Here is a 15,799-nt window from a genome sequence, read left to right as displayed (position 1 = left end):
TAGAATATGTGTATGGAGAACATCTGTATCACTGACTATTATACAGTAATCAATTAGTAATTACAGTAATTACAGTGATCAATTACTACTTAAAGGGAACCTGTCACCGGGATTTTGTGTATAGAGCAGAGGACATGGGTTGCTAGATGGCTGCTAGCACATCTGCAATACCCAGTCCCCATAGCTCCCCAAATTAACCTGAGATGAGTCCTGTATGTGAGATGAGTCAGGGACTCATCTCAGGTTAATTTGCATATGTATCAAATAGGTTTTTTTACACAATAAAAGCACACAGAGCTATGGGGACTAGGTATTGCGGATGTGCTAGCGGCCATCTAGCAGCCCATGTCCTCTCCTCTATACACAAAATCCCGGTGACAGGTTCCCTTTAATTATTAAATCTTGGGACCTGAATAACTTTTACCCTTCTTCTTTTCCTTAGCTCTTTGAAATCACAGTCCCGCTGTCTCAAGGGCCAATAAAACCAGTAACCATTAGCTTTGCCAACCATACATCCTGTCGGTGCATGTCGAAATTGGATGTTTACAGGCAAGTCCATTCAATAATAAGAAGATCATTGCCAGCAACTCAAGTGCAGTAAGTATCAATGATTTAGCATATTCATGTTTGGTGAAGGTTTCTATGATGTCACTTGGTAATTGTGAAGAGGTTCATGTAAAGTTCAGCACTTAGCAGTAACCGGTGATTACTGTGTACTGCTATGGTAGCATTTCTAGAAAAAGCCAATGATTGGAAAGATCTCTACAGCATAAAAGAAATGCAAATTACCAACAGCACAAAGTAAACTGCAGTACTTAAAGTCAAATGCAGAGAAGAGCGTCAGGGGCAATATTCAAATTTGCGATATTTTGCAAATATTTGGGCGAATATTTGTCATATATTCGCAAATTCATGATCTCCAGTCACTATTTTCTCCAGTTACTATTGGAAAATTAGCAATACAAATTTAGCGATACAAAAATTAGCGATCAACACTACGCATAAAGTCAAAGATATTGCACCCTTCTCATTGGCCCACAAGCAAGAATCAGTGAGGGATCATGGGTACTGGTGATGAAAAATCTAGAATATTTGCGATTACGAAGATATAGCACTATATTCTAGATATTCGCAAATTCTCGAAAGTGCCAATATTCGCAATAAAAATTCTAGTCACTAGTCAAATGAATAGTATAACTTGTATTAATCTCCATTAAGGCTATCATTGCCCTACCAGTATCACAGCTTTTTATTTTAATTGCTAGAGAAATGTTGGGACAGCTTGTCAGGAAATGCTGTGGGTATGAGGTTGAGGGTTATCAATGGTATGTTCCTGCGCAGATAAACATTTCCATCAATCACCTGACTTCATACTGAGAGATAAGACCTGTGATATGCCATAGGTCCTATGGCATAATGTCTAACTTCAGGAGTTGTACAGCTTTCTTTTTCTTGATTCATATCATAAAATTCTAAAAAGATCCCATTCAAACCTTCCTGCTTGTAGACGATTAACAGTTCAGATGTAACCACCTCCCAGTATAAACATCTGTGAGGCTAGATTTAAGCACAGCTACTACAAGAGATTATCTATGTTACAGATGTGTCCCCCCTTACTCTTTCTTTAACTTGGTTAAGAATGCCAGTCTTTCATGAAACTAATTCAATACAATAACACCTACCAAATTCAAGGGCCCAAAAAGTTATCCGGTTTACGCCCCAAAATATAACACCAAAGAAATAGCAATAGCCGGAAATATATAAATGAACAATTCTTTATTATCACATGATTTTTTTTTTAATTACATATTAAAAATAATTCTTAGGTGGTCACAGAGAACATGGGACAAAACGCCCAGGCAGGCAATGTGGGCTGACAATTAAAGAAATATATTACTTTCTATAATCAGCATACATATAGGATCAATACACACAGTATTATATAGTAAAAGTGCTTGTGCAAGTAAACATATACTGCATTAGTATATCAATCCTATAGCAGCCAAATAAATCACAGTATAACAATATCACAATATCATACCAGCCACTTGCCCTGCGCCCCGATGCGCGTTTCGCTCAATGCTTCATCAGGGGGTGAATGATAGTACCCAGCCAGTCCCCATACATATATACCTCTCTGCACCCAATAACTCAAAGCACCTACAGTAATTATGCTCACCTCACTTAATCCCCCCATGGCATCTCCCTCCACCCCGCACCCTCCAACGTGAAGTACAAACCGGAAGTGAAGTGTTGCGTTCCATCCTGGAACGCACATTCCGTCCAGACATACATGCTAAATGGCCGCAAAATTTCCCTCACAGAGTCTCATCAAAGTCACTCATACATCCAAGCGGGATATTCATGCCCATGCATAAATAAACAAAAACATTTGATCTATGTTGGCAACATCAGTTGCAGCCACTCCTGCTTCATGATAGTCATGTCTGGGTCCGCCCCGGTGCGTTCCCCAGTGGAACGCACCTCACATTCTCTCCCAGGTCCAGAAGGTACACTGTGTCATCACCTACAATTCAACTTATATCTGTGATCAAATTCACTCATCTTAAGAACATAATGTCATGCATCTTGGTTATTACAAAACCCGTGAAAGTGCATTGCCATGCTAAGTGAAGTGAACCACACGTGAAAGTGAAAGTGAAAAATCAATACATTACCTGATTAAAGTTAGAAAACAACAGTCAATATTCGATTAATAATACACACACCATGCATTATTAATATAAAACTCTCATATAAAGTGAACATGATCCATGCTAGAAAAAAATATATATATATAAAAAAAGGGTTTACATAATTATTCCATAAAAATATTACTAACAATAGATAATATATAGACAAATAATGTGCATGATTTAAAATACAGTGACATAATCCATCCTACAAAAATCTATTAATCCATAATTGCTGAATATACCCACGTGACATAGTAACATAGTACATAAGGCCGAAAAAAGACACCTGTCCATCCAGTTCAGCCTGTTATCCTGCAAGTTGATCCAGAGGAAGGCAAAAAAACAACAACTGTGAGGTAAAGCCAATTTTCCCCACTTTAGGGGAATAAAAAAATTCCTTCCCGACTCCAATCAGGCAATCAGACTAACATGACCACAATACCCTATTATTACTCCATATCATATATGTACAACATAAAGATCCAACGCATTTCTTTTTGCGCCAATAGGCGCTACCAGTTACCACCCCAGATACTTAAAAGTACCCTGTCAATCCCTCTCACCTATAGAAGAGATCCATCACAATTATGATATTGTTTGAAGTGCCGAGGAATCGTCTTTAAATTGGAAATATCCTGTTCATCCTTTGCCGCCTGTCTCCCTAGTACATGTTCTCTCACTCTACTTCTCATCTCTCTTGATGTCAGACCCGCATATAGGAGGTTACATGGGCAGCTTGCTAGATATATTACTCCAATCATATTACAGGTGATAGAATGTGTGATCGTAAACGTTTTATTACTATCAGTATTCATGAAAGTCATAGTTCTGAATACTTTTGGACGTGCAACACAGTTACCACAGGGTCGGAAGCCCCATTGGGGACCCTTTAAGCCAAAGGCTCGATTTGGTCTTATGCCAACATGATGACTCTTTGTCAGTAAATCCTTCAAATTTCTCTCATTTCTGAATGTAATTGACAGTGTCTTTGGTATATGCAGATGGAGTATATTATCAGTACATAGAATGTTCCAGTATTTAGTGAGTGCTTTTCTTACTTCACCCTGTCCATGGTTAAAAGTGGTGATGAATCTCACCTTTTCTTTTTCATCTTCCCTTTTGAAGTTTTTAGGTCCATATATCAATTGGTTCCGATTGGAGTTTGCCGCTCGGTAAAACCCCTTTTGATGGATTGTTCACCATATCCTCTATTCGTAAATCGATTGCTCAGGTCTTTAGCTTGTATTTTAAAATCCTCTTCCCTAGAGCAGATCCTTCGAATTGTCAAATTCCTCCGGATCCGAAGGATCTGCTCTAGGGAAGAGGATTTTAAAATACAAGCTATGGACCTGAGCAATCGATTTAGGAATAGAGGATATGGTGAACAATCCATCAAACAGGGTTTTACCGAGCGGCAAACTCCAATCGGAACCAATTGATATATGGACCTAAAAACGTGAAAAGGCAAGATGAAAAAGAAAAGGTGAGATTCATCACCACTTTTAACCATGGACAGGGTGAAGCAAGAAAAGCACTCACTAAATACTGGAATATTCGACATGTTTCTGAGATTGATGGCAGCAGAATGCTAATCTAGTGTTGAGTCATTGAAAAAGAACGAGCAGTATGGTGGCTTTGAGGTTAGCACTGTTGCCTTGAATCACTGGGGTACTGGTAGAAATCTGACAATGGGCAGAATCTGTATGAATTTTATATGGTCTCACTATGGTTGCTTGTGTCTCCTCTCAGACACCAAAGCATACTGAAAGGTTAATTGGCTTACTAAGAAATTGGCCAAAATGTGTGATTATAAGCCTGATTGGGGACAAGCACTTTAAAGGGTATTTCTTAACAAATTTTGGCTGCCATCCCCACCCCCCACCCCCCTGATCCCAGTGGAGGGAAGCATACTCCCTGCAACTCAGGGCTCCTGTGGTCCACCACTGTGCTTCTCCTGGCTCATGCACAGACAGGGGTCACATGTTCCCCAAGTGGCACAATACCCAGTGAGATGCTGCTTGGGGGACACTTCACACAGACCCCATCTGTGTTGAATGTTTACAAACCGAGGCTGGTGAGTGGCAAAAACAGTGGTGGACCAAAGGAGCCTAAACTGAGCTATGAGGAGCAGTTAACTATGCTTTCATCTGCAAATCCAGCAAGGCGAGGGGGTACAGCCAAAATTTGCTAAGAAGTTGAAGAACTCCTTTAAGGATTCACTGCCTGTGCCAGGGATAATGTTCTTAGCAAAAAAGGCAAACATAATATTAATTTAGTTTGGATCTCAGTCTATGTGAAATGAGAGAATTCAGTTTTGTTTTGCTTTTGGATAAATTTTTGATACAACTGTTTTGGATTCAGTTTGGATTCAGTCAGAGACAAATTTATCCAGTCAGATATGATATTTTTTTGGAATATTATCTGCATTTGATATTTTGTACAGTTGATTCTTTGGTCTGTCTGCCACATTTTATTTTCTTTCCATCTATTATAGGCTATTGGGCAGGGATGCCCAACTTGCAGCCCTCCAGTTGTTGCAAAACTACCGTTCCCAACATCTCCCACAGCTGGAGGGCCGCAGGTTGTTGTTTGAAGGATGATTGTGATTGGCTGCAACTCTGAAAGTTGTTGGCTGAAACGCGTTTCAGTTTATATTTCACTACGGAGCTGATCTCCTGTCTTGAATTCTCAGTAGTGTCATTCCCATGTTCAGTGGCCAATACTTGCTTATTGTATGGGGAAGTCCAGATAAATCTGTAGCATTAAACCTATATTTTAGTTTTCCCAATTGCTACAAATCACAGCATGTAACACCAGTTTGTAATACAGTTAATCAGCACAAGCCAATCCTATCAAAAAAGCTAAGTGTATCAAGCTTTACTTTAAGCACTCATGAGCCACAAGGCTCATATTAAAGGCTGCTTTATAATCTCATCGTCTTCTGCAGCCAGTCACAATCTCCTGTCAGTAACATCTGTGCTGAGTTTAAGATAAGTGATGCTCATTCAGAGCAGTGACATGTGGGTTATCGATAGGACACTAATGTCTCACACAGCTTCAAGAGCACTTAGTACATGTGGCCCTTGAGATTTTTCATGTTACTGTGTACACAAGAGAGTATTTAAAGCGTGAATGCATTTATAGGCAAAAATACCTCAATATAACATTACCGAAGAAATACATTTGTAGCAGAGCTAGCTTTTCAATGCTGCCATAGCTCAGTGTGTCAACTTGTGTCATAATTCGATGATATGCTACCTTTAGTGCCCATTAGGCTGCAGAGAAAGATACCGCATAGTCATCTGCATGGAGCATCTGTCATTAGGATCAACCCTATAAAAAAACGGCATAATGCCCAATTGGGATGATTCCTGAAGAATACAATGATACAGGGAGATTCACTCAAAAGAGGTCCCAAATATTTTGTAATAACTCTTGCTAGGATGAAGCAGTCTGAACGAAACAATGTGCAAAGTGCTCCTCAGTATATGGAGCTTCGAACAAGGTGGGAAGCCCCGTGTCGGAGCAATGAGGTAGGCATCGGATAGTCATTGCAATGTTTCACCTCCGATGCAACTTTCTGGTGCATACCCCTTACCTATTCACTCAGTCACTCAACTTCTCATCAAGATGGTGGTGTACAGTGCTGAGGGACATGTCTTCATGGTGCGATGTGTACCTGAACATTTATGAACAGTTCGTGAATCAACTGGATGATTGTGAGTTATCGGAAGGTTACTTCCAGCAAGATGGAGCAGCATGTCACACGTCGGAAAGGAGCATGGCAGAAATGGAGTCCTTTTACACGAACAGGGTAATTTCAAAGTGACTTTGGCCACCACGGTCATCAGATCTGACACCACCAGACTTCTTTCTTTGGGGTATGCTCAAAGGAAAAGTCTATCAAAACAAGTCTGGCACTGTGGAAGATTTGAAGGAAAACATCAGACGAGAAATTGCTGCTTTTCCCCCCCGATATGCTTGCTGATACATGGAGCACTGTGTCGAAATGTGTCTGCCAGAAAATGGAGATCACTTTCAGCATTGCAAATTTTGTTTGTTTAGATTGCTTTATACTAATGGGAGTTACAACAGAATATTTAGGACCTCTTTCAGGCATAATGGCGTAAATGATGACTGAAATCGGCGATAGCTTGGAGCTGCAGTAGGTTTCATTCCGACGCATGGACTGCCAGAGGAGCCATGTAATTTTTGATGAGGACTGTACCTCACCATAAATTACATGGCTCATCCACCAGCGCATGTCCTATCAAGAATGATGCAGCAGATGCCGGTTTTAATGAATAAGGGCCTATGTTGTTGTTGTTGTTTTTTAAATATATGCATTCTATTGTTAAAGTGATTTTCCACAATTATTACCATATTATAAGTGACAAATATGTAATTCCTGGGAACTTCACCGATGGATCCCTGACTGATCACTGGGGGTCCCAGGCCTTTGTGGTCAAGCAAGCCCACTATTGAATGAAGAGGCAATGCCTGTGCTCAAACTCCTCATTTCTTTAGTTGTGCAGTGAGAAGAAGCAAGGACCTCTGGACCCTTATTCTAGTGATCAGTGGAGCACTGCAGCAGTGGCCACCAGCAATAGACATTTATCACCATCCCCTGGATAGGTGATAAATATTGATTGTGAGAACACCCCTTGGGGGTTTTCCAGTGGTGAGCAGTTATGGCAGTCCATGTCCTTTTAGTCACGCCTATGCTGTTTATATACTTTATTAGTCCTTCAGAAGAGCATTGGTATATTTGAGTGCAAACACATTTTCTTCCACCTTATAGGTACTATGTGTGAGTCCAACATATAATATTAAGGTATTTTTGATCTCCCATTAAAGCATAAACAGACCAACATATTTTTTATGGAATATCTCTGACACATGAAACGTCCTACCTTGTTTTCTTTAAGCGACCTCCTTACAGCACTTTCATCAATTGATGGATGTCTGTTGTTTTAGATTTTAGCAATGAAAAATGTGTGGTTGAGAAGTCATTTCCAAACAATTACATCATCCTGATTAATGCAACCTCTTAGGGCATACCTACAAAATCAGATTCCATAATACACAAACAGCAGGACAGAAGATAATATACAGGGTGGGCCATTTATATGGATACACCAAATGGGAATGGTTGGTGATATTAACTTCCTGTTTGTGGCACATTAGTATATGTGAGGGGGGAAACTTTTCAAGATGGGTGGTGACCACGGTGGCCATTTTGAAGTCAGCCATTTTCAATCCAACTTTTGTTTTTTCAATAGGAAGAGGGTCAGGTGACACATCAAACTTATTGGGAATTTCACAAGAAAAACAATGGTGTGCTTGATTTTAACGTAACTTTATTCTTTCATGAGTTATTTACAAGTTTCTGACCACTTATAAAATGTGTTCAATGTGCTGCCCATTGTGTTGAATTGTCAATGCATCCCTCTTCTCCCACTCTTCACACACTGATAGCAACACCGCAGGAGAAATGCTAGCACAGGCTTCCAGTATCCGTAGTTTCAGGTGCTGCACATCTCGTAACTTCACAGCATAGACAATTCCTTCAGATGACCCCAAAGATAAAAGTCTAAGGGGGTCAGATCGGGAGACCTTGGGGGCCATTCAACTGGCCCACGACGACCAATCCACTTTCCAGGAAACTGTTCATCTAGGAATGCTCGGACCTGACACCCATAATGTGTTGGTGCACCATCTTGCTGGAAAAACTCAGGGAACGTGCCAGCTTCAGTGCATAAAGAGGGAAACACATGATCTTGTAGCAATTTCGCATATCCAGTGGCCTTGAGGTTTCCATTGATGAAGAATGGCCCCACTATCTTTGTACCCCATATACCACACCATACCATACATTTTTTGGTTCCAACAGTCTTGGAGGGATCTATCCAATGTGGGTTAGTGTCAGACCAATAGCGGTGGTTTTGTTTGTTAACTTCACCATTCACATAAAAGTTTGCCTCATCACTGAACTAAATCTTCTGCGTAAACTGAGGGTCCTGTTCCAATTTTTGTTTTGCCCATTCTGCAAATTCAGTGCGCCGATCTGGGTCATCCTCGTTGAGATGCTGCAGTAGCTGGAGTTTGTAAGGGTGCCATTTGTGAGTAGCTAATATCTGCCGAAGGGATGTTCGACTAATGCCACTCTCCAGTGACATGCGGCGAGTGCTACGCTGTGGGCTCTTGCTGAATGAAGCTAGGACAGCCACTGATGTTTCTTCATTAGTGACAGATTTCATGCGTCCACATTTTGGCAAATCCGACACTGAACCAGTTTCACGAAACTTAGCAAGCAGTTTGCTAACTGTAGCATGGGAGATGGGTGGTCTTGTAGGCTGTCTTGCATTGAAATCTGTTGCAATGACCCGGTTACTGCGTTCACCAGACATCAACACAATTTCTATCTGCTCCGCACGTGTTAACCTCAGCGACATGTCAATGGCTGTAAACAAAGAGAAACTTGTAAATAACTCATGAAAGAATAAAGTTACGTTAAAACCAAGCACACCATTGTTTTTCTTGTGAAGTTCCCAATAAGTTTGATGTCTCACATGACCCTCTTCCTATTGAAAAAACAAAAGTTGGATTCAAAATAGCCGACTTCAAAATGGCCGCCATAGTCACCACCCATCTTGAAAAGTTTCCCCCCTCACATATACTAATGTGCCACAAACAGGAAGTTAATATAACCAACCATTCCCATTTTATTAAGGTGTATCCATATAAAAGGCCCACCCTGTATAATATTGACCGAAAAACGCTTCATATACTAGTTAGAAATTTAATTCAGAGCCACTATGTTCTAAACATGGCAGGTTTTCCTTACTTAAATATTGTGAATAGGGATGAGCTATAATAGAAGACACAGGCTGTGGGCAAGGGTCGTGATGTTCCTAAGCCATGTTTTTCTAAATTCATAAAATTCCTAGTAATGTGACCTTTTTCAATAGTTTTTATAAAATAACCATTCTAATTTACCATTTTCAGATGTCAAGTGGCAAATAAGACCTGCCCCAGAAGCCATATTTGGAACAACTATTTGTGCAAATGTATACAGCATCATGACTTTTCATCACATCATGAAGAATCAGGTAAGTGATTTCTTCCATACAAAAAACTTTAGGAGAATTTTGTTTCAGGATGTAATTAATTGTTTGTTCTTAATGTATATTTATCTCAAGGGATCTCTAGCTCACAAGCTATATATTACATAAATCATGTGCTATATTGGATGATTATGCTTATTAGTAATGATGTAATATCACAGCAGGGCTTTATGTTTTTGTTACTTTGAATAATGTAGCAGTGTGACAAGTTCTTATATTATCAAGATAAGAAAATTACAGAAGTGCAATATGATCTCCATTATAATAACATAAAAGCCTATTCTTTGTGTGTCTTCCATCTATCTATTTAGAGTTGAATGATTTCTATGAATCTGATAATATTGTATAACCTCACTCTAAGAAGATGTTTCACTACAACCTCCTTTATCACTCGAGTATCCTCCTTTTCTTCCTTTATCCTTTGAGTATCATTTATTTATTGCTTTAATGTATAGTGTTAATATATAGACACAGAAACGAATGTTCTAAAGTATCTCCTAAAATTCATCGTACTTATAAGGAGTAAAAGAACATGGTCATCCTCAGGAGAGATCAAAGTATAAAGTTTCCAGATCCCTAGATTATAATAATCATTACTTCTAGCCCAATCTGATCCATGGGTGTCCATTCCCTCCTGGTATACAGCACAGCAGTTATTCAGAACTTGGAAACCCATTGGGAACTTTGCGTTTCTGGTGACTTCCAACTCCGAACCTACCATACCTACTTGGTTCAATCTTCAGCCCCTGGACTTTGATGTCACAGAGGTGCACCATAATGTGCAAACAAAAAAAACGATGCCAATAGCTCCACTTTTATGCTGCCCGTGCACATTAGGTTATCTACTACTTATCTATCATAATGAACAGTGTATTTGCAATTTTTTTAGACTATTAGCCTTATATATTTATTTTGATTTTCCATAGACTCCTCTGAGGCGTACCATGACATTTGTGGGCCAAACAAGGAATTAGATGAAGAAACCTGTCAGTGTGTCTGCAAAGGTGGTTTGTTGCCTTCAAGTTGTAGTCCTCATAAAGAGCTGGATCGAACTTCTTGTCAATGTGTCTGCAAACATAAACTTCTTTCAACTTCCTGTGGAGCCAACAAAGAGTATGATGAAGAGAGATGCCAGTGCGTGTGTAAAAAGACCTGCCCAAAACACCAGCCACTGAATCCTATTAAATGTGCATGTGAATGCTTAGAAACCCCAAACAAATGTTTCCTTAGAGGAAAGAGATTCAATCATCAAACATGCAGGTATATGGACAGAATGTTGTCATTGGGTCAAATATTGAGCTTTGTAGATATATGTTTTACTTTGTAATATAAACTTTATTTCTGATGTGCCTCACTCCTAGATTCTCAGGAGATAAGCAATAAAGACATTCATTAGGACTTTTTCACATAAGCGTTCTTTATTTCCGTTGTTCTGCTCCGTTATATGAGAGCACAACACCAAAAATAATGGAAGTGTCGTATTTGGCACATAACTTACAGGAAAGGAACCAAACGGATCAAATTGACTATGAAGGGATCCATTCAGTTTTCATTCAGAACACTTTTTAGCAGATAAAAAAATCCTGCAAGCAGAACTTTTAGCTCATCTATTTCTGACTAAATCGAAATGCATCGAACGGGGCCTCCAGCAAAGATGTGAACATGCCCTTACTGTATGTTCCATAGATATGTATAGGTCTCCAGTAAGCTCAACCGAGCATGTGTTCTGAATGAGGAGAGTGGAAAAGCCTCCACCAGACACCTTTTAAAATACAAAAGCCTGATACTTTTATCCCCTGTCATCTTGAGTTGGGATACTGTCATACATTTTAGATGATCAACTGGTCCCGCTTAGATCAGCAGGTATTGGTGGCCACCTTAAGCCTATTGGTTCTCACATTTTCAATCTCATTATATTTTTATATTATGTACCTAAATATCGAAATATACATAATATACATACAGTAGTATAGATATAATGTGTATATAGTGTAGATTACTCTATTTCAGTCACTGTATGTACATTCACTCACTGTTCTAGTAAGATAGGTATATGGACTTGTGTTTGTTCAAAGAAGACATGAACAATGCTGCTTTTATGGGACTCATTTTAGATAGTTTCAGTTAAACTTACATTTTTGTTAACTAATGACCTATCCTCTTTATAGATCATCATTATATGATCGTGGGGGTCTGACACCCGGGACCCCCACTGATCAGCTGTATGAGAAGGCACCTACGCTCGCAGTAGCACTGTGGCCTTCTCTCAGCTGACCAGGCACAGTGCTGTTCATTGTACAGAGGCTGTCATTGCTAGCACAAGTCAGCACAGTTCATTTCAATGGGTCTGAGTTGCACCTAGGCCATGTGACTGATGAACGTGGCCTACACAAAGCTGCGAGAAGACCACGGTGCCACTGCACTCTCTGGTGCCTTCTCAAACAGCTGATCCGTGGGGTTCTGGAGTCAGATCCCCACCCATCAGATACCGATGACCTATCCTGAGTATAGGTCATCAGTTAAAAAAATCTCAGGTAAACCCCTTTATTGGCAGTACCGTATTTATCGGCGTATAACACGCACTTTTCCCCCCTGAAAATAGGGGGCAAATGATGTATGCGTGTTATACGCCGATATAATGTTAAGAAGCAATGTTTTTACATACCGGAGGTATAACATTAATACGGCGCAGCGCCTGCCGCAGCTCCCTCCTCATGCGCCGCCTGTCCCAGCTCCCTCTGTCATGCGGCGCCTGCCCCAGCTCACTCTGTCATGCGCCGCCTGCCTGTTCATTCATAAAGTGAGATAAGCAGGCAGGCAGCGCATGAGGAGGGAGCAGGGGCAGGCGGCGCATGAGGAGGGAGCTGGGGCAGGCGGCGCATGAGGAGGGAGCTGGGGCAGGCAGCGCATCAGGAGGGAGCGGAGACAGGCGGCGCATGACCGAGGGAGATGCCGGTCTGCGCCGTCTTAATGTTATACCTCCGGTACTACAGTAAGTACCGTACAATTAGATATAGAGGTAGATTGAATGTTTAACAGTTGCGGGGCCCGGTGTATTAGAGTAGAGTCACTGCACCGGGCCCCGCCATGAGTGTCCCCGCCTCCTCTCTCCACACTGATCCATCTGATGGGGGATCTGTAGATGACACTTATGGGGATCTGTGGATGACATAAGTGTCATCCACAGAGCCCCATAAGTGTCATCCTTTTACATTATTTACCTTATAAGTGGTATTAATATTAATAAAAAAAAGTTCTGAGCTACCCTTTTTTTCCTGAAATTTCCCTCTTAAAATGAAGGTGCGTGTTATACGCCTGTGCGTGTTATACGCCGATAAATACGGTAATTAAATAAATAGCAATAACAGCAATAATTTGGTGAGGAAGCAGTTGACTGACTATTATATGGTTCTGCTGTTAGTTAGTGAAACTTATTACATGAGTAGAAATATGATGGCTACATTTTGTAAATCAGGACAATTTTTTATTTTTTTGCAGCTGTTACAGACCCCCTTGTACAACTCGACCGAAACGTTGTGACCCTGGTTTCTACTATAGTGAAGAAGTTTGTCGCTGTGTACCTGCATATTGGAAAAGACCACACATGAACTAATTACCACAGAAAACATGATCCATATGCCTCTGAAAACAAGGAACACTTAATTTTATTCTAACTTTTGGATCTACTATTGCATTGGAAACCACATGTGGAGTGAGGAAAAATGCACTGTGCAGTATGTAAAATGGGACCCGAGTTTGAAGATCGACCAAGAGTTTTTGTTTTTTTTAAGGACTTGATGGGTCATGTGCAATGACAAAGCAAGTCCATGGTTTTCCTGTGATTTTTTTTTTTTGTATCAAGATAATGACTATATAATTTATTTCCACTAAAAATATTGTGCAGCATTTCTGTTTATAGCAATAACAATGTAAAAGCGCACTGTGATTAATATTTTTATATCATGTAAAATATGTTTAAAATAAAAGAACCTAAAACTTGTACTATAAACTACCAATATGTTCAGTCGGATTCCGTATCACACCTCAAGAGCATCCACGTGTAAGACATTTTATTTTTTTATTCTAAGTATTTTTGGGGTTTTGCTATTAAAATTCTGTTTTATAATGAAAAGTTACCATCAGTATTGCACTGGCTTATGTTTTTAGGTCATATGTTAATTTGAAGGAAGCAACTGAAAATGGAAGTCTACTAAGTACTGTACATCTTTATTGCATATCTATAGCTATAGACCTCTAATGTTTTAGAAGAGTGGACATATCCTTAATGTAAGCTAGGTACATTTTAGTGATGGTTGTTGGAAGCTGTAGCTTTAAGGTAATATGTGGCAAGCACATTGCATGCTCAGTGTTAGATATTATTAATACTGAATGATATGACTAGCATAACAATATCCTGTACTACAAATTTTTCCTATCTTTTCTTTGCTCTTGCCTAAACGTATCCCAAGATTAAAAAAAAAAACATGATTTTGTGATATAGTGCCACAAGATGTCTATCCTATATAAGTCTATGTGTGGCCATCCAGTGGTTGTGATGCAAATTGCAGTATGTCAATGATATTACTAGAATGTTGCAGTATTGTATTGACGTTGTTTCATGAGTAATTGGAATCAAATTCAAGAAACGTTAACACATTGGTGGTTATGACAAATGATGTTGATAAGCAAAAACTACAGCAGAGCTTCATCTACGACCTTGCCTCCAGAAATGGCAAAAGGAAAAACATATTTTTTCACATGTCAATCAGCCAAGCCAAAAGATGTCATATGATGTAAAGAATTGAGGAGGCTATTTTCCTTGGGCCCCTTAATTGGCGCTTTTGTTAATTGTTACAGTATATATGTGTGTTTATGAGCTCATCTTCTATAGAGAGATAAAAATGCATTCTGTGCTGTCTTAAAGACCTATAATGTCCCCCATATGCCCAGGCCCCTCACACAGATTGTACTTACCTCGCACCATGGCACCTGTAAACCTAGGTATGCTCGTTCCCATCACGGCCTGCGATTGGCAATACACCACACCCCCACCCCATCCGGGAGATTCTGAGGCGGCTGCAGCCGTGCTGGCATCAGAAACGACACGGGTGCTGGGGAGTGAGGTAAGTACAACCTCTGTGAGGGGCCTAGGCATATGGGAACGCATTATAGGTCTTGGATAACCCCTTTATCTCAAAATGCTAGCTCTAATTGTCTTGAGACCTAGTCATACCATCAGGGTTTGACTGGCTGACCAGGGTACTAGAGAATCTTCCGGTGGGCCTAAGCTCTGACAGTAATGGACCCCAAATAAAACAGGGCCTTTAAAGTCCTACATACACAATGGGTGGGCCCTCAGAATCATTTTCTCTGGTGGGCCCAAGGGACTTTAGTCTGATGCTGCATACCATTGAAATGTGACCACCATATTGTGTTATGTGCTCTTTTGCTTCTATTTTAAAATTTGTAAGCATAAAACACGGTAGCACCAGCCATTCTAGAAAGTGCAGATTTGTTTTTGATGTCATATATCCATCTGAGGGAACATGATGACAAAGTTGGGTTTGTTGGTGCATAGTTAGAACATTTAGAGATGAGTTAGAGATGAGCGAAGTTCTTCAAAATTCTATTTGGCTGCTTTGCCGAATTTTGCAAAAAAAAGTGCTTTGTGACAAATTACATTGTCACGAAGTGCATTTCTTTGTAAGAAGTGGGTGCAATGACAGGGAGCAGCGATTGCACCACCCCCATCATTGTACCCCTCAGATGCCGCATTCATACATGATTGCGGCATCTATTCAGGTTGAGGAAATTCGGCTTTGCGGCAAATCAAATTTATCCTATTCGCTCAACACTAATCTACATTATAATCTGATCCCTACTATGTTCTGAATTAGGCAATGTTAAAGTGATGTCTTCCCTATAACAACATATTATTTTTTGAACCAACATTAGATGCCATTAAATATATTAACC

At 40.0% G+C, this 15,799-nt stretch overlaps 1 protein-coding gene across 1 annotated transcript in view; it reads left to right on the top strand.

Moving 5' to 3' along the window:
• Nucleotides 1-15,534, top strand: part of VEGFC (vascular endothelial growth factor C) — a 173,689-nt gene extending 158,155 nt beyond the window's left edge. The window contains exons 4-7 of the mRNA XM_044297307.1: nt 443-597; nt 9,705-9,808; nt 10,750-11,083; nt 13,322-15,534. Coding sequence (XP_044153242.1) covers nt 443-597; nt 9,705-9,808; nt 10,750-11,083; nt 13,322-13,436 — 708 coding nt within the window. The 3' untranslated portion in view covers nt 13,437-15,534. The remainder of the gene's footprint in view (nt 1-442; nt 598-9,704; nt 9,809-10,749; nt 11,084-13,321) is intronic.
• The last annotated feature ends 265 nt before the right edge of the window (nt 15,535-15,799 follow it).

Source organism: Bufo gargarizans, chromosome 1, assembly GCF_014858855.1.
Source record: "Bufo gargarizans isolate SCDJY-AF-19 chromosome 1, ASM1485885v1, whole genome shotgun sequence".
In the NCBI taxonomy this organism is placed as follows: Eukaryota; Metazoa; Chordata; class Amphibia; order Anura; family Bufonidae; genus Bufo; species Bufo gargarizans.
The sequence above is the reverse complement of the archived record's forward strand: the minus strand, read 5'-3'. Positions and strand labels throughout refer to the sequence as shown.